This window comes from Falco punctatus (genome assembly GCF_963210335.1).
Source record: "Falco punctatus genome assembly, chromosome: 2".
NCBI classification, from domain to species: domain Eukaryota; kingdom Metazoa; phylum Chordata; class Aves; order Falconiformes; family Falconidae; genus Falco; species Falco punctatus.
Genome location: NC_137581.1, coordinates 2,033,113 through 2,051,575, shown reverse-complemented (window position 1 = coordinate 2,051,575; position 18,463 = coordinate 2,033,113). Strand labels below are relative to the sequence as shown.

The 18,463-nt window shown below is 42.1% G+C and overlaps 1 protein-coding gene across 2 annotated transcripts in view; it reads left to right on the top strand.

The window, feature by feature from the left end:
- The window catches only part of POLD3 (DNA polymerase delta 3, accessory subunit), a 29,983-nt gene that overhangs the window by 563 nt on the left and 10,957 nt on the right, over positions 1–18,463 (top strand). The window contains exons 2-9 of one of the 2 annotated variants that reach the window (XM_080376100.1): positions 1,798–1,853; positions 3,756–3,858; positions 6,283–6,322; positions 7,889–8,021; positions 10,818–11,085; positions 12,426–12,498; positions 14,913–15,072; positions 16,387–16,511. In XM_080376100.1, coding sequence (XP_080232226.1) covers positions 1,798–1,853; positions 3,756–3,858; positions 6,283–6,322; positions 7,889–8,021; positions 10,818–11,085; positions 12,426–12,498; positions 14,913–15,072; positions 16,387–16,511 — 958 coding nt within the window. The remainder of the gene's footprint in view (positions 1–1,797; positions 1,854–3,755; positions 3,859–6,282; positions 6,323–7,888; positions 8,022–10,817; positions 11,086–12,425; positions 12,499–14,912; positions 15,073–16,386; positions 16,512–18,463) is intronic. The other variant, XM_080376101.1, reaches the window with a different exon arrangement.

The following is an 18,463-nucleotide window of genomic DNA, read 5'->3' as shown; positions in this document are numbered from 1 at the left end:
GTGTGTGCCCGTGCCCCGCTCGGCGGGCTGCAGAAGGAAGGAGCATCTGCCTGGCCCCTCAGGGCTGGCTGCTCGGGTTTTACTCCTCTTTTCGGGGACGCATGTGCGGTGCCTGGCAGTGTTTGCTTTTCCAGGGATCACGATGTAGAGTTAATGTACGCTTTCTGTCAAGCCAGACATCTCCTGACAAGCCTTTCTTGTCAGGATTTTTTTTTCACCCTTTGACTTTTTAAGTTAATGTCTCTGAAGAGGATTGGTAACAGCATCATTTATATCACAGGAAAAGCAGCTGTCCTCAAATTCCTTATGCTGTCTAATAGGTGAGCTGTTTTTCCTCAAAACAAAAAAGCACTGTAGTGACAGCAGTGTTTTTAGTCTGAGGTATTGTTGCCTAAACTCCCCAGTTGGCAACCTCTTAATTTAGTTAAACAAGAATATGCACAAAGTTTAGGTCAAGCTGACCTACTCTTTCAAGTCGTTAATGCTCAAGTACACACCATCTCACTGTCATCAAAATTGGTGACTGAAAGGACTTCGAACCAAGGCAGCCAGTCTCAGGAAATAACAGATAATGATAAGAGCACCGTTATGTAAATTATGCAAAAAGAAGTCGCCAAGTGAAAAAGTTCAGGCTGCAAGAGGAGACAAACTGATAAGGAGTTGCAATCACTGATGTGCAGTAGAAGTGAGAAACTTGTAACCAGTCCTGTGCGTGAATGAAAGTGAACATGTAATGTACTATGAATACGCAAGTGCTCTGCTGTCTATAATGTGTACACTCAAGTGTACTTGGTACACTTGGTGTGCACGTTAGGAGGAAAGATCCCCCATGCACCCAGTGCTGTGGTAAACTAATGTCGGCTTTCTGAACGATCATTTGGTTTGGAGAGATTTCCTGGTTATGATTTTTGGTGTCAGTATAAATGCAGAAGTGAATGAAACTGTTGTTTCTGTGAAAGGTTGAGGGAGTCTGAACCACTATTTCAGCTTAGAAGTAAAATTACTACTTACCGCCTGTAGCCTCTTAAAGCCTTGTTGTTTCTAGGAAAGTTCAGAAAAATGGTAGGCATGTGTGTATGTTTCTTTCAAACAAAATAAAGGTTTTGGCCTAAAAACTGCTACAGTAAGGTTGATGCATCTTGTCTATCAAAGCAGTTGTATTAACATGAGCTGCCTATGTCACTACAGTTTGTTTCAGTAAACGGCTAGACTAATAACAATTTATTTGTTGTATTTGAGATAGGAGAGGCCCTGGCCTGGGGATTCGCTTAAAAAGGCAGAGCAGGAGGAGAAATGGGTATAGAAGACATGCCTTGTCTGAAAAATACAGAAAGTCAGCAGCAGGGCTGGGATTAGACCTATAGTCTCCAGAGGTTTTGTCAGACTTGTGTTGCAGCCAGAGATCCGTGTCTCCATGACAGGGGAGGGCGGCAAAAGTCCAATAAATTCTCAGAAGCAATAAATGCTTCTCACAGTTTAAAATTGTACTGTTTAATTCTTTGTTACAAAGCTAAGCAGTGCAGGTGTTTTCAATGGCTTTTATTTACACAATGGCATTTCAAAAAGGCGTTCCCAAACCCACACCTTTCAGGGTGGGTAGTTTGTCCCAGTATCTCAGGGAGTCAATCTACTCACTAAAGCACAGGTGGGTGGGTGTCCGTGTGCTCTCACTTCTAACAGGTTTTGTTGTGGGTTTCTTGGTGGTATGTGTGTGTCTAGAGTTTGACTTGCACATGAAACAAGCAAAGGATAGGAGATTTTCATACTAAAGTGGATTATTTTTTTTTCTTGTTACAGGTAACATACAAATGGCTAAGCTATACTCTAGGAGTTCACGTCAACCAGGCTAAACAGTAGGTATCAGTGCATCCTGCAAACTTTTTGTTTTGTGGCAAAGCCTTGTTAATTGCAATTTTCATTATTGTGTTCAGTGTATTAAAATGATCTCTCTGGAAATATTTAAAAATCCTGCATGTCGTCTTAGGTACAGTTGGTTATGTTATTCAACGTACCTTGCTCCTCCTGTAGGCAGGTGTCGCCTTGACTTTGATGGGAGTTGCGCTTTAGAGAGCGTTGCTCAGCTGGACACCTGATGCTGATTTATATCATAAATACTTCGGTCAGAATAGATGTTGTAGCATTATATTACTACAGAAATGTGTGTCGCTCGTTTCATTGTGAAACACGGATGTGCTTACTGAACTTGGCTCCAGTCACGCAAACAGAGCTATGCCCCTGTGAGAATCTGCCACTCCATATTCCAGCTTAGGAATTGGTACGTTATCCATGGATGTTGCTGGGAGCAGTCGGGTTTACACTGACGGTAATTGCAGCTCATGTGTATGGCAAATGCGCACCCTCTCTGATCACCCTGCTGCGTAGTGCATGACCTGTTATAAATACCAGGCTGAACAGGCACAGGTGAATGTCTGAAGGATGGGGAAGTCAGCTGTGCTGTCAGAATATTTTTGCCTCTCCGAATTTAGCATAAATGTGTAAACTTCTCTTGATGTATTTTGAAGAATAAAAATTATTGTAACCTTTTAAATACCATATAAACCAAAGAATGAGCTCTCAAGGATTCAAGGCTGTTGCTACACAGCAAGGTAAAGTTAAGCATGAGATCTGAATGCTCTGTGAGAGTGGCAAGTCTCATAATACAAATATTTTCTCTCCTTGTTTCTGGCTGTGGCTTGGACCTAAAGGGGCATTTGCTACATACTCAGCTGTAGTGTACTGAGCCCAGCTTCACCTGTCTTGTCCAAGCTACTATAATATCAACTTGGGCATCTAACATAATGAAGATGTTTTGTCTCTGTACTCCATGTGTGTGAACAGTTTAGATGATGCGTAAATCTGAGTGTGCTTTAGTGATGGTGTAGATGCGACTGGAGAGCTCTGCTGGGAACAGTTCTGGTCATATTGTAAACTAGAAGGAGCCAGAAAACTTTTGAGGAAGGTGGCCCAGGTGAAGCAGGTGCACCTTCTCATACCCTTGAAAACAACCTGGAGCTGGAGATCTCCTGTGGCATCTTTGTGCTTAAAACTCTCTCCTAGAAGCTGAAAAATGCCTGATAATGCAAGTCAATTATTTTAGTGATTGTGCTGGCTGTGACAGCACGTAATTGCAGTCTGGCTCTGTAGCGGTAATGATCTTCAAGTACCTTTACCAGATAGTGTCTTTGTGGAATGTGCAGTAGTGTCCCTGCCCAGTTATGTGGGACACTCCTCATAAATCAGTGGTATAAGCAGGAGCTGAAAGCTTGAGTCTCAGCTCAATCTTGTTATCACTAATCATGCTCTTTCCTCCTGTTTCTTATTACCCTGTGGGTGGATGTAACTGGGATTGTATATATACACCTGGCAATGTGATTATGTACCAAAAATCACCAGTTCCTCTCTCAGGTGTTTCAGAATGCTGGGTTGTAATGAGGGAAACGGCCTTTCTTGAGGGGAGACTTTGGAACCAGCAGCCTAGAGGATTTGAGACCATCTGCAACCAGCTATTAAAGCTTTTGAGAGCGTGTATGCATTTCATCTTTGGTTTTTATAGTTGTTGGGCTGAGATTCTCCAAAGTGGCAGAGAATGAAGGTGTCTCAGTAAGATTAATTTAGTCCTGGTTAAAATAACTTATGTGCTTATGTGAAAAGTTTCCATGTCAGGCTGGCTTTGCTCTTCTACGTAAGCTTCACGGAAGGGGTGGTGACGTGCTCTTTCCTTTCTAGGTGATTAACACTGGTTTCTTTTTGTGCAGGATGCTGTATGATTATGTAGAGAGGAAACGAAAGGAGAATTCAGGAGCTCAGCTTCATGTCACCTACTTAGTTGCAGGAAACCTCATCCAGAACGGATACGTTGTGAGTGTTTCATTTCTTGAGGGTGTCTGCGAGCTCTTTGTTCTTGTGTCTTCCACCTTGTTTTGTAATCTTTGGGTCAAAAGCTGAACTTGCTCTCTTTTTCCAGTAACAGGCGCAGTGTGCTAGGTGTTCTGTACATGTACAAAATAAGGCACTATCTCTGTCCCAGCATACAAGTAATGGGGAGGAAAGATCAGTTGGTCATGATTTGATAATACAGTGCTGAATAATGCACCAGGGGTTTTATTTAATTAACTTAAATCCTGTTTCCCGTCATCTCTCAATCTTATCGCTATTATTAAACAGCAAAGATTGTAATACAGTCCAGAGGGGCCCTTGTGAGATCAGCAAATCCATTTCCCAGGTTCTGCTGTGGAGTGGGAGTGTGCTAAGTAGTGTTTGGAAACAGCCTGGAATTCAGTTAGAATAATAAAAAATAATAAATAGAATAATAAATAAATAGTTGAAGCTTTCTCGTTAATTAAATCATTTTTTTTATTCTGGTGTGCAAGAGAAATACAAGTTTATTAACAGTATTTTGTATTTAAAATCTTTGACTTAATAAGCAAAGGAATCTCTCCTTAAATGTTTTTATTTTTTCTTGTTGCTGCTTGTCAGATTTTCAGGAATGTAAACTTAAAATTTCAGACAGGTACCCCAGAGGTTTTTGAAAGATGATAAGCAAATTGAGCGCCTGTTTCCCTTTGCTCACGGAATAATTTAATAGTCAAACAGTAAATGCCTTTGACATTCCCCTGGTGTCTAGTCATATCTTCAGATAACCAAATATCTCCTACAATACAGTCCACAGTCACCACTTAGGATTAGTACATCTCGGGGTGTCCTGGCTTTTATTTGTTAATTGGGGAAAAAACTCCCAACAAACCTTTTTTCTTTTTTTTTTTTCTTTTCCCTAAATAAAAATTCTTGCATGCATAGAATATTCTCTTTAAATCTTCAAGTTGCCCCAAAACAGAAGGTAATTGCTTGCATTAGTTGTGTATAATGGAATATATTTATTTAAAGCTGTACAGATAGGGTGACATTTATAGCCTGAGTTTAACAGGTTTTCCCCTGATTTAATAACAAGGTAGCATCTCTTAGCTCACTAGAACTGGCCAGAGATTTGCTAATGCATTTTATTATTTTTAGATTTGCCCTAATGTGTTCAAAACGAACAAGTGAATTCTGAGAGTGGAACAAGTAATTTATTGCTTTTATTTTTTTTTAAACCTTACTTTAGAAGCTTGTATATCTACCAAGGGAAACATAAAAAGATCACTCTTTTTCCCCCTTTTTTTTTTTTACATATCTTATTTTTTAAATACTGCAATAGCAGTGACTGCTAAGAAGGGTGACCTGCAGGCTCAGTAAGTTGTTAGGGGTAGAGATGACGCAGTGTCAGGGTTAGGAGTGCCACACAGGAGTTTAAAGCTAGCCAGAGGAGGTCAGATCAGGAAGATACTTCCAGAAGATGTGCAGGCATTGGAGGAGCTGGTGTATAACATCTGGCACAAGTCAATTTTGGGTAGGTAAGCGATGCGAGTGCTTCAGATACAACCCTGTGCTTGCTGGTAACCCTGCACTACTGTCTGCTGTCAGTAGGTGTAGCCACAAGGCTGTGGATTCAACAGCAAGACTCATCTGAAGGAGATACGGACTGAAATCACTCACAAATAATTCCTATTGTGTCTTAAGCACTGCGCACACTTTTCCTTACTGATTTTTATTAGCCTCAGTGAGGGACCGAGACAATCTTTGTTTACTGTTTCAGGTTGTCTACATTTTCTTGCCTCTTACTCTTCTGATGACTAGTCTGTGGTATCAGTTAAACACAATATTAATGGCTGGATTTTGTCCAATCTTTGGATACTCTACTTTGAAGCCTGTTAAATGTCATAGAGCAGATATAGTCCTTGAAGACTGGCCGTAGAGCTCATTTCCAGAAACATGCATTTCTGGCTTTTAAATTAATGCTTAATTTCTCATGACGTTTTGCTTGTCTGGTACAGTGTCTGTGCTACAGGTTGCTACGTTAGAGTTTACTGGCAGTCTAAACATACGTGGGTGATGTGGGCTTGGACAGCAGATTTCTAGCAGTTGGGTCATCACCTGTGTTAGTTTGCTTTTCTCCACTGCACTGTGCAGTTGTTTAGTTCTTGTTTCATCTGTGTCTCATCTCCCAGTGTCAGGAATGGAGGATGGAGGATTTCTATTTGTAGTGACCTGTGAAACGGTCCATTAGAAAAGTAGGAAGATGGAGCTTTAAAAACTAGTGGCTGATGACTCTTTAAAGGCATCGGCAGTGTTCTTTGCAGCTATAAAGGCGCACCTATAATGGGTAGACTTTCTTACTCAATAAGTAACTGAAAATATTGGTCTTAAAATTTTAAAAGATTGCCATTTATTTTTTTTTTTTTACAGTGCCACAAGGTTGCAGTAGTGAGAGAGGACAAACTCGAAGGTAAGCGAACTGTGAAAATTATGTGGTTTTAACTTTTTTCTTTGAAAGAACAGCAAAGTGAGTAAAGCTCAGAACTTGCCATCTGCACGTAAATGCCTAGTCAGGCTGTTGGGTTTAGGTGTGTACATTTTGTACTAGCTTTTTCTCAGAATTTTGAATATGTGAGCCAACAGCTAAGTTCAGACTTGTGATTTGGGCCTAATTATTTTTTTTATGTTGAACATTTTGGTCAGAAATTATTTTCCACCTCCCTGCCAGTGACAGATGGTTCCTCCTTAAAGACAACAATATTTGAGTAGGGTACAGCAGTGTGTCGCAGTTTTAGAACAGTTCCACAGGTAATTCTAGTTATTGGTTAAATCCAATTGCAGTCTTTGTTTGCCCCAAGTGATGTGGGTGTTAGTTAAGTGTCTCATGAGAATGTTCTCACTTTTGTCTGGAGTATTTGCTTTCACAGTAAAAGGTGAAAAACCCCACCATTGTAACACTGCTTCCTGCAGCTGCTGTCCATGCACTGTCAGTTTTCTTGCCATCTTTCCAGGTCTGGTCCTGCTGCTGAGATCTGATCTGTAGCAATTGAAACACAACTTCAGGCCCTTCATCACTTTCAAATAGCGTCTTTGGTATTTGAGAACATTCTGTGGCATTTGTGACCTTAAATGTCCATGCTAATGATGTGACTTTGTTCTAAAGACCTGAATTATTTTCCTTTTTGAAGTCTGAAGTGGGTTTCTTACTAAAGCTGCCCTCATCAGAGTAGTAGATTGTCAAGCAGTACAGCTACTATCTGTCGTGTTTGTTGAATTATCTGTGCTGCATAATATTCTGTTTTGCTGTGGAGGAAAGGGTTGTTCATGTTTTTTGTATTAGAAGACAGGCCAAAGGTATGACTTAAATTTGGAAGAGGCTGAGATTTTTGATGGGAGTAGGGCTGCATAGTCTAGGACTGGCCCCAAGAAATGATTACTGTGTGTATTTTTATAGTGCCTAGAAGCTCTGTCTCAGACCAGGTCTGTGTGGAAAGAACAATATAAGCAATGAACAAAGAATTCCTAAAAACCAGCCCTTGTCTCAAGAGGGTTACAGTTTAAATAGCATAGAAGAGACAAAGCATGTATTCCAGCAGGCTACTAGAGATGACACAGTGATGCTTGTTGATACGGTGGATACTACCTTAACAGCAGAGAGCAGTTCCAGCAGGGTAGAGTTATGACCATTATTTTCTTTCTTAGCCTTAGGCAGTCATATAGATATCTTGGATTCCAAACACTGGGTATTTTGAAGGTAAACACAGAGAGATTGCTCTTAATTCAGTTATGTAAGAACGAAGAGTGTGTAGTGGAAAACATGTTTGACAGGCTTGTGGAGTCTGTTACCTTGAATTCTCAATTCAAGTGCTCGCTAAGCATTGGAAGAAGGTACAATTACATGTTTTTATATTCAGGTCCTTGCTGTCAAGTGGTCTGTCAGTCTTGCTCCATCCGTGGTGAAACCTGATACTTAAAGTTGCCACCTGATTCCGTAAAGGCTGTGCTAACAGAGGACTTTTCTTCTTTTTCCCCCCAGCAATGAAGTCTAAACTAGCCACGATTGCAAGTGTGCACGTGTACAGCATTCAGAAGGCCTTGCTGAAAGACAGCGGACCACTCTACAACACAGACTATGATATTGTCAAAACAAACCTGCACAACTGCAGCAAGTGAGTTGCCTCTTGGTTTTTCTTCTTAAGCTATGTGATTTGAGACTGATGAGATATTGCTACATAGCGCACTTCAGCAGAAGGCAATGGTTACCAGATATGCCTGGATTTTTAGAAAGCTAGATAAAGATACCTTCTAAGTCATGCCAGACCAGTCCCCAAACAGCACACTGTATGATTGTTTTATAAACTGAGCTATTTCCAGCTTACAGTTGGTTTGCTTGCTCTGTTACTCCAATGGGCAGGCTGTTCCAGTACCTTTCTTCTCTGATGACTAGAAACTTTTTCCTCATTTCATTTCCAGGCCACGCTTAATCATGACCATTTTTATCCATTCCTCAGTCACAGAGTAAGATAAATCAAAACAGACTTAAAAAAACATGAGTGATGTGCTCAACAAAGCACTAACATGAGCTTGCCTTCTGTTTTGTGAGACTGTGTTTTCATCCACTGGACTGATCCACCTCTCTGAAGATGTCTTACAGGAACTCATTCTCCACGAATGAGAGCCTGAGGTGTAGGAGAAGCTTACAAAACAGAACAAGCAGCACAGGTGTCCTTCATAGCTGAACTAGAGAGAGGCTGTCATAGAACTCAGAGGGACTTTGGTCTCCAGGGGTCATTGTCTCCCCTCCTGAACGGTGCCTGGCAGCTGTGGCTTTTCATTTATATGTTGTTTTCACCACGACAGCTTCAGCTTGATGTAATCAGGATGTACAGTGCCATGACCAATCTGGTTTAGAAGGAGGATGCCTGAATGTTGTGTCATAGAAAGAGTATAGAATTTGAAAGTAGAAACGTAGCTGTCATCAAAATGTTGACAAGAGTGGCTGAGAAATTAGTCTCCTAGAAGCTGTGTATTTCAAGTGTGAATGTCAATACTCTGATAAGTGCCTGAAAACCCTGCCTCGGGGAAGGCACATGCCATAGGTTTGGCAGCAGTTGCCTTGTTCCAGCCTGTTTACTCTCAGGCGGCCTTGCATGGTGATACTTAATGTCTTAGAGGAGTCTGCCTTTGGGATTTGTACATCCAGAAGGTTTAGACAATTCAGATTCTGAAATAGCTTTCTGAAGCCTATGTGTAAATCCCTGCCTGGCTTTGGAGCAGAATTTCCCAAGTGAACTAAGAAAAATTTAACTTCTTCATTTGTTGACCTGGCTGAACTGAATTCAGGCTGACCATGTTCCCTCTCCCTTGCCAACTACATGAATTGTCTTTTACACTTGGGGCAAGATTTCTGCAGTACCTGCAGAAAACGGAGGTTTAACTCTGTGCATGTTTATAGCAAACAGAACCTGCTGGCTTCTTAGACTTCCCTGTCAGTCCATATATCTCACAAGCTCTGGAGCAAGGATCTTTATTCTCTTCTGTGTTTATGTGGGACTTGTTACACTGTGAAGGTGGCGGAGGTAGCTAGATGTACTAATATAAATAACTGGATTTAGTGCATGTTGCTAATGTCAGCTTTCCAAGCGGAAGCAGCTCCTTGCTCACAGAGCATAGTCCAAGCATTGCTTGTTTTTTCAGTGTTTATTTAGTGAAATTTGGATCAAGCCCATAAGCTATAGTCACACTGCAGCATTAAGGCAAGCTAACTTGGAATGTGTGAGGTTTAGATGTGCTTGCTGCACGGTCAGTATAACCGTTAATGATAAAATGTGATTTGTAATCTGGAGGGTTGGTGGTGTTGCTTATTGGTGTGTTTGGAGTAGGAGTGAAAGCTGTCCAGACAGCCATGATGACCATATTGAAAACAGATTATCAGTATAAAGGAGAGTAGAAATATTTTTCTTCAGTGTCGTCTTTCCTTCCTTTAAAGGTTTGAATGTCAAGAGATTGCTGCTGCAGCCTAAAAATGCTGTAGAGATTACGTTGTTTTGTTGATACGTTACAGTTCCTGATCAGAGTAGAAGTGGACTGTGCATGTGAGCCACTAATGCTGAGGCACAGAAATTAATTGGCAGAAGACTGGTTTATTTCTTATGCAAATAAAAATATGCTGTGTAATTCGGTGGATTGGAAGGCGTGAGTCTGTGCTGTCTTGTGGCATTTCTGTAGGAAATCTGGAAAGCCTTGCCTGTGATTTGCACAGTGGGGAGTACAGTTCAGTTATTTTTGGGTACTGCTATTCCTGACTGTCAGTGAATTGTATTGTAACTGTGAGCACATCATTTAGTTCTTACATCCCCATATCCCCAAACAATCACGTTTCAGACTGTTACAAGCTGAGATGTGTCTGTCTACCAGTTATTACATGGAAATGACTTTATATAGTTAAGTCTGAATATCATGGATATCTTCTGAGCCATTTAAGTAGTTTAGTTTCAGTTGTGATTTACTTACCTGGCCAGCACGACTGTGGCTGCTTGTTGCAGCAGTAGTGGACTCTGTCAAAGCATCTGAAAGTTGTAAATGTTTTAGATCATCAGACAGCCATACAATTTATGCTGCAAACTTTAGAGAGCGTAACCTGTTTAGGAATAAAATGCAGTCCGCTCCCTGTCCACCCTGGGTGTGGAGACAGGCTTTTCCTCCCCCCATGAAATCTGAACAGCTTGTTTAGCGTTTGAATGCTCTGGCTCTTGCTGACAGGTTCAGCTGATCTGTTCAGTTGAGGTCTCCATCGCTCTAGTTCTGTGCCAACTTTTCTTTCTTGTCCCCCGCACAAATTAAAATGCTCTTTTTCCCGTAACAGGAGAACACAGGACCAAAGAAGCAAGGTGCTACCGGGGAGGAAACTGAGGTGAAAAATAAGAAGCTAAAAGGCTAATTAAATTTTTCACTCCATCACACAGGTTTAGTGCCATTCAGTGTGCTGCTGCGGTCCCCAGGACGCCAGCCGAAGTTTCTCAAGCGCAGACGTCTGTGCAGGCTGGTTCCCAGACACAGAGTGACACGAATGCTGTCAGCGTACCTGCGATCAACAGCCACGGTCCATCGACTGCTAAACAGACCTCACAGCAGCCCAAAGGGATCATGGGAATGTTTGCAGCGAAAGCGGCGGCTTCCAAACCCCAGGACACAAATAAAGAAACTAAAGCAGAGGCTAAGGAGGCCCCAGGTGTAAGTTACCTCAGACCCTTTGGCAGCCCTCTGGGTTAATAGCTTTAATGAACCGCTCTTCTAGCTTCACTCTTACTCGACCTAAATAACCTGAACCGCTGTGGTGCAGCTTTGTCCACTGCTTCTAGTGCTGAGCTTGCTGTCCACTGGGAATGCTCAGTCACTGTTTTCTAAGTATTTAACTGTACAGTACAGACGTGCCTTCTGTTAGTCATCGTGGGCAAAAATATATTGTGCCACACTCTTGATCTATCCACAAAAGTCTATTTGCCCTAACTTTGATGCTTTGACATTCCTCCTGGAGCCAGGTCTCCAGTGAGTGTAAACCAGCATAGCTGTGTTATTGAGACAATTGTTCCATTGTCTTCAGTTATGCCAATATATACACCGGTTGAGGATCTTGCTCTCTTCATTGTGCTTAAAAGGATTTGTTTTAAGCAATATGTGAAACGTGAGAAGTCCAGGTCTTAAAAGTATCAAGGTGTTTAAACTTGGTCTGTGAGGGAAGTTTCAGAGCTTGACCTGTGCAAGACTAAATTGTTTATCTTCTCAACTGCTGGTTTTTCCAGGATAGGATTACACTTTAATTTTAATTAGTATAATTGTTTTTGAAGCAACGTGGCCAGTAAATGGGTATTAAAATGGTAACGTTCCCTGCATATGGTTGGGCTTTTTTATAACAGCTGAGTACATTTTAGTTCATTTTTCTGATTTTTATAGTGAATTCAGAACTGCTGAAATATGCGTGTCTGAGTGTTTTGGGAACTTTAGTGTCTGGTTGCCTTTTTTTGCATGAAAATAAATGGGATTAGGAGGCCAAGCTTCCTTAGGTGGGTGTTTTTTGTGTGTGTGTGATTTTTCACTTTGGTGGCGGCTGTATTAATGGAATAGAGCAGTGATATTTTTTGCAAACGGCTCAGCAGAACAGTATACGTGCCAGAGTAGCTGGATAAAGTCTTCATGGTTTGGCCAATCTGTGTTCTTTCCTCTGTCGGTTACTGTGAATTGAGACACTGATAGTTTGAAAAAAGAACAGTTCTTTACTGGGAACAGACCCAAGTCCCAACCACTTATTTCAGTAACACTGTCAGCCATCAGATGGGAAAGTTACCCAAGTTAGATCTGAAGGCCTAGCTAGGGAGTTCTAAGTAACTTGCTCTCGATCCTTTGATGCATGTAATACCTAGCACCTTCAAGTTCTCCTAAATGGATGCTGACATCTAAGACACCGAGTAATCAACAAATACATATTTGTTTCGCTTGTCCAGAAGCAGCACTATGCATTTTGAGGGATGTGTTGCAGGAATAATTCCTGTGGTTACTCCTCTGTTTGCTTCTAGGTGTCTGCAGTCAGCAGCAAACCACCAGCAAAGAGCAGCATAATGAACAACTTCTTTGGAAAAGCTGCCATGAGTAAGTACTTTATAACACCCATCTGTTTTCAGCAACCATTGTGGTCAGGGACCAGCCTGCTGTAGTTTAAAAAAAAAAAATATCCTGAGGGATATTGAAATTCTCTTTCTTTTTAAAATTGTCTTTCTTTTTTTAAGCTATTAAAAAAATAAAAATTAAAGCGATTAAAACCCATCAGTAATAACGAGCATCTTCTTATACAGCTGTGATGGGAGCCATAAACAGAAAGGAATGGAACTGTTCATTCCCACCCTATCAAACTTGTTGGATTTTCTTTATATCCCCTCTTTTCTTATACTTTTACATACTATTCTTCTGCTCTTTTTGACTCAGAGGGGTTAATGGTTTTGTATGCAGCTCTTAAGGCAAAAATTAAGTTTTAAGTGGAATTTTTCAGACAAAAATCTTGCTGGATGGAGATCAATTAAAATGACATATTTGTGCAGACTAACCCAGGAAGGATTTTTAGTGCAGAAGAAATGTGATTTAAAGTGAGTAGTTCTGGCTGGAAGCTTAGCTATTGGTAGAGTGTTTGCCAAAACCTGTTATGCAGGGTGTGTTAATGATGCTTGCTTTTCATCACAAATCACTATGGAGTCTACAGTTAGATTTAGGGTTAATTACTGAAAACTGAAGAGCTAATAACTGGAGGATGAAAATGAGGGGTGACCTTCCCCTTTGAGCAGGGATTTGGACTACAGGTGGTGGCTTCTGGAGGTCATTTCTGACCTAAATTATCCAGGTCTGAAGGAAATATGCTGAAGCTTTTAAATAGACATTGGAAAAGGACCGTAGGACCTTCTTCAAAGATTCCCTTATAAAAACGAGTATAAGAGGATTCAGGGAAGAGTTACTGGGAGAGAGTAAACAGCAAAGTTCACTTTTTAACAGACACCTGTCAGAGGTAGCAGAGTACAGTTCCAGCGCTGAACACATAAGGCACAGTACTGTTGGGTTTCTTTGAGTTCCTGTTTTTGTGAGACTGAGGGAGCTGAGGATACTCTCAGCTGAAGCCTCACAAGCCTAAGCAGCGTTACTACCATTAACTCAAGTAAATTCTTCAGTAAATTCTTAAGATCTGAGAAGAGCCCTAGACCAAAGTTTGTATGCTGAAAACCCAAGAAGTTGAAATTGTGTGGTAAAGATAACCCAGCGGTGATGGAGAAAGCTTTGTGGATGCATTTTCACGATTTCCAGTGAGGTTCACTTCTCTGCTGAGCCCTGTTGGGGAGCACTTCAAGGAAGTTTGTGAGGTGGCTGCAGGGAAGGAGCAAACTGAGAGAACTGGAAATGATTATGTGTATAGAAGAGATAGGGTGATTCCAGGAGTAAGATTTATTCTCTCCATGTTTTACGTATCTCCTGGCTTCAAAGATTTCACTATTGCCAGAAAGTCCTGATTTAACAGTATTTGGGTCCTTCGACTTTCTGCTGTTGATCATAAATAAAAGAGCTGTTGTTCAAGTTCTTATGTATGCAGTGTTTTCCCTTGCCTGTTTTCCAGGCAGTATCAGAAAGGCGTTGGAATGAAGCCTTAGCCATCTCAGCAGCCTCTGTTCCTGTTGCCGATGTAGTTGATCTCATCGTTGAACACTTGTGTCTTCACTCGTGCATCTTGTGCTTGGTTTCTAACTTGTCTGCTCCTCTCTTCTGGTGAGGTGTGGGTATAGCTGCTGAGTGAAGCTCACAGACTGTAATTAGGTGCTAGTGTGTTAACAGCATTACCTATTTGCTTGATAAATATTATTTTGCTGTCCACTCCCACCTGCTGCCTCTTCTCTGGTACTAGATTAAGCCTTTTGAAGCAGAATTGTCCTTGTATGTGGTGCCATGTAGGCAAAAGAGGCTGGTTCTTGATCACATCGGGGTTGGGGTGCGAGGAGAAGCCACTATATTACTGGAAATACTAATCGTGGGCGCTAATGTTATGCAGGGTGGGGACTGCACACGCCTCTCACAGCTCATCATCAGCCCTGATTTTCCTGTTTCTGAGCAGTTTTTTGTTTGATTAAAACTCTTTAATTTAGAAGGGGTCAACCGACTGTAAACATTGATGTGGTGTTATGCTAAAGGGGCTGTCTAGAAGAGGGGCTCCTGGCCCTTCTGCAGTGCCTTATGTCTTGGTGACTGTAAGGGGTTCTGGCACTGCCTCCTGTCCCTCTTCTGCAGAGTTTAACTGCTGCTGTGCCATGAGTTACAGCAGAACCAAAACAGTAAATAAGCTAGAAATTTAAGGATGCCCTTTTTTCATGTATGACACAGCTTGGTCAACCTAGAGCCCTGATGCTTGTATACGTCCTCTGTAGTGTTTTCCACGTTCTTGGTGCAAAGTGTTTTGTTTAGCCAACTCCTTTGCAAGTTGTCATTCATACCGAATGCCCAATGTTTGTTCTTTTCTAATGTTTTATTCACAGACAAACTCAAAGTTAACTCTGTGCCTGAGCAGCCAAAGGAGGAGAAAGAAGTAGTCAAGCCTTCAGTTCCTGTGGCAGAACCAGAGTCATCCCCTAATACTGTAGTAGAGAAACCAGGAAGGAAAACAGAGTCTGCTAGAATTCAAAAGAACAAAAAAAGGTGGGCTGCACCATTCAGGGTCCCTGTAATCTGTTAACCCACTTGTTGATGGCCTGCATGGAGCTGGCTGGTCATACAATGCTGGCTCACCTCCTGTTTCCAGCTACTAAATTGCATTAACCTGGCTAAAATTATCTGTCTTAGAATTCTTTCCTAATATTTCTTTTCCATTTAGTGCTGTAGATGCCTTGGGGCCACTTGTGCCATTGCAAATGGGAAGGGCCACGGTCCAGGTAGTCTTCTGTGGGAGGGGGTGGCTTTCCATGAGACAACCTCATGCTGTGAGCAGACTTAGTATAGACCCCGCAGGCCATCTGTGGGGGCTGGCAGGGGCACCTGTACTGCAGGGAAGGTAGTATATTCCCAAGCTTATATGTACACAGCTTCCAGCACACAAAGTTCTGCTTGTTGATTTCCATAGCTAATGTACTGCTGCTTTCAATGCCGCTGGTTTACTTTGGGCTGAGACTCCAAGTAAATTTTAAGTTCAGCCCTTTGTGTTTAATCCAACCCAAACTGACAGAGACAAAAAATCATTACAGTCTGATGGCTCTCTGGTGGCCTATGAGTAATTAATTGGTGGTCTCAATCTATTTCTAACTAAATAGGTAAGCACACCACCCAGCCCACCATGGCAGTTGGTGCTAACTGGTCTTCTTATTGATAGTCTTAGTCAAAAAGCCAAGGGCCTGGAAACTGCATGTTGGCAGTGTGGTGTTGGGAAGGCCACTTGGGCTGTACCAGCTCTATGAGGATACGTGGGCCTTTAGCCTCCAGGCTTGTTAGTCTGACATGTCTCGCCAACATTAAAAAGAAAGAAGCTATTTTATTTTTCCAGTAGTCTTTAAAAATGGCTCCAGGATTCTGAGACACTACCTCATAGTCAGTCAGTGGCAAGCAGTCTGTCAAAAGAGCTTCTGAGCGATGCTGTTGGGGACATTAGTGTTTGGGAGCCTGAGCTATAGAGACAAGATCAGAAGTGCACTCTTGCCAGGTTGCTCTGGCCAAGCTAGGTGAGGTACTGGGCAAAACGAACTGCAGAGGGGCTAAAGAAATCCTCCTTGTTTTGGAGGACTGGGTGCAGGTAAGGATGAGAGGCTTGAAAATGCTCCTGCGCCTATGCCTGATTGTATAGGTGAGTGTACTTCAGCATATGTGATGCTCATGTTTTTAAGAGGTACGGAGGCATTTGATTTCCTTGCTAGCAGCACTTAAGTCAGGAACACGCTCATCTAAACGTGCATGATGCTTTTGTGCGCACACAAGAGGTAACCTGCGTTTGTTTCCCTTTTTTTTTCCCCTTTTTTGTGGCAGTAAAATGAAGAGAGTGGACAAGTCGGATAATGAGGAAGAAAGAGATCCCGAAAATCTAAAGAAAAAGAGGAAGCGAATCAAACAACTTCAGTCTGACAGCAGCGACGAGGAAGGTAAAAAGATATGTAAACAACCAGACATGTAGGTCAGGGGCCTGATTTCAACAATATTACTATCCAAGACTGTTGGTCAATGACTTGAGGGAATAGTTTAGAGGACTAAAGACCGTGCAAATGGCTGTAGCTTGAGCTTTCTGTTTATCTTGTGCTGCAAGCACTTGGGCATACAGTTGAGATGCCTCAGTCATTCAGTCTTTGTTTTAGCTGAGCTCAGATCTGGCTGTCTCCTCACCAAGTGTGCTGCCAGTCACACTGACGTGTGGGAAGGAGGTTCTCAAATCTCTTGTGAAAGATATCGCGCTTTCCAGAATTGTAGGACTGGTCATAACTGGTTTATTTGGTGAGTAAACACTCACAAAGTGACCTCCCCCCTCCCAGGGTCATTTTTAGTATCTTTAGTCTGTCTGTTTGTAGAAATGCTTTGGAAGAGAGCATTGGAAGCAAGATAATAGAGAAACTGGAGGCAAAACAGTTGAGCCATATCCGATGCGACTCTGCGTCTCCTCAGTGGCTTTTGGCTTTGATAGGAGTAGGGTGCCCAGAACATCGCAAGATTTGGGCTTATAATGAGGAACAGCAGGGCTGGATTCCAAAGAATTTGGGTAATTGAGGTGACAAATGCCGTTCAATATAGATAACTGGAAAATAATTTGGGATCGAGCTAGGGAGTATGTGCTAAATGGAACAGTCATCCAAAAAGCTGATCAGGAAAAGAATTTGGGGATCATTATGGACAAATAATTGAAACCACCAGTTTGGTGAAGTAAAAAAAGGTGAAACGGCAAATAGGTCTTATTAGCAAGGAGGTGGACTCCAGCAGGAGAGCTAAAGCTGCTTATTTGGTGTGGCTAGGACGTGAGAAACAACCACGAAATTAAGAGAACATGTAATACAAGTTAGAGAGGCAAATACTGTTGCATATCTTAGCAGTCCTCATGCCACCTTAGGCCTATTTTCATGGCTTCTATTCTGCCTAGCATAATTTCAAGTGATCTTTGTCATCAGGCATCCATCACTTCTACTCGGACTATTCCACAGGATGATAAATCTCTCAGGAAGCTGTTCTTCATGATCAGCCTTAATTTCACCACATTCCTGTGTGCAGCTCCTTGTTTGGCCATAAAAAAGTATATATTCCCCCACTCTTTGGTATTTATTTCTTTAAATGTTTGTAAGTTATTATCTGGTCTTTCCATTTACTCATCACTCAGCCTACTGACAAGCTGCGTTGTTTAGCTCTAAGAGGGAAGATTGAAATCAGCCCATTTAGCCACTTGAAGCGCTGCTCCTTGCTGGGCTGGAATCTCTCAGCTCACCCGTTCTCTGCTAGCGAACGCAGGCAGAAAGGAGCCCCGTGCTTCGGCTGTGCGGTAGGGCTGTGCAGAGAGGCCGCTCTTTGGAGCGTGGAGGCTTGTTGGTTCAGTCTTCCTTGTGCTGCTGTGAGTTGGGGACCCCCAGCCCCCTGTTTTCGTGCCAGTGCTCTGAGCACGCAGCAAGCTGAGAGGTGACCGCACACTCTGTTTTCCTCGTCTGTTTCTGTTAGAGCTCTTTTAATCCCCTGAGACTAAGAGCCATGCCGTAAGAGTTGTAAATTGAGGAGTGCTTTCTGTAGAGAGTACTGCAGACTCCTGCTTGCTGCCTATCCACTTTTGGGTTTGAATATTAGAACTTTCTGGTCTCTTGTTGAATACCTGTATTACCTTAGCATGTGCTGAATAGTAAATGCCTTTGAATGTGGTGCCTTCGGTTTTCATTTGGTCCAAGGTGTGGTCCAAGAGTCTCTGTGTATACCACCTCCGTGCTCGCAGTAGGTCTGTTTAGTTGTTCTGCCTCATTTCATCTGTGCTTTTAAGTGTGAGTTAACTGGCTTTGCGATTTGAAACCATGGGTCTGGTACTCTGGTCAGGTTGGGACCCAGTTGTCTTATTAACCTCTTTCTCTAGCTTTAGGCATCAAAA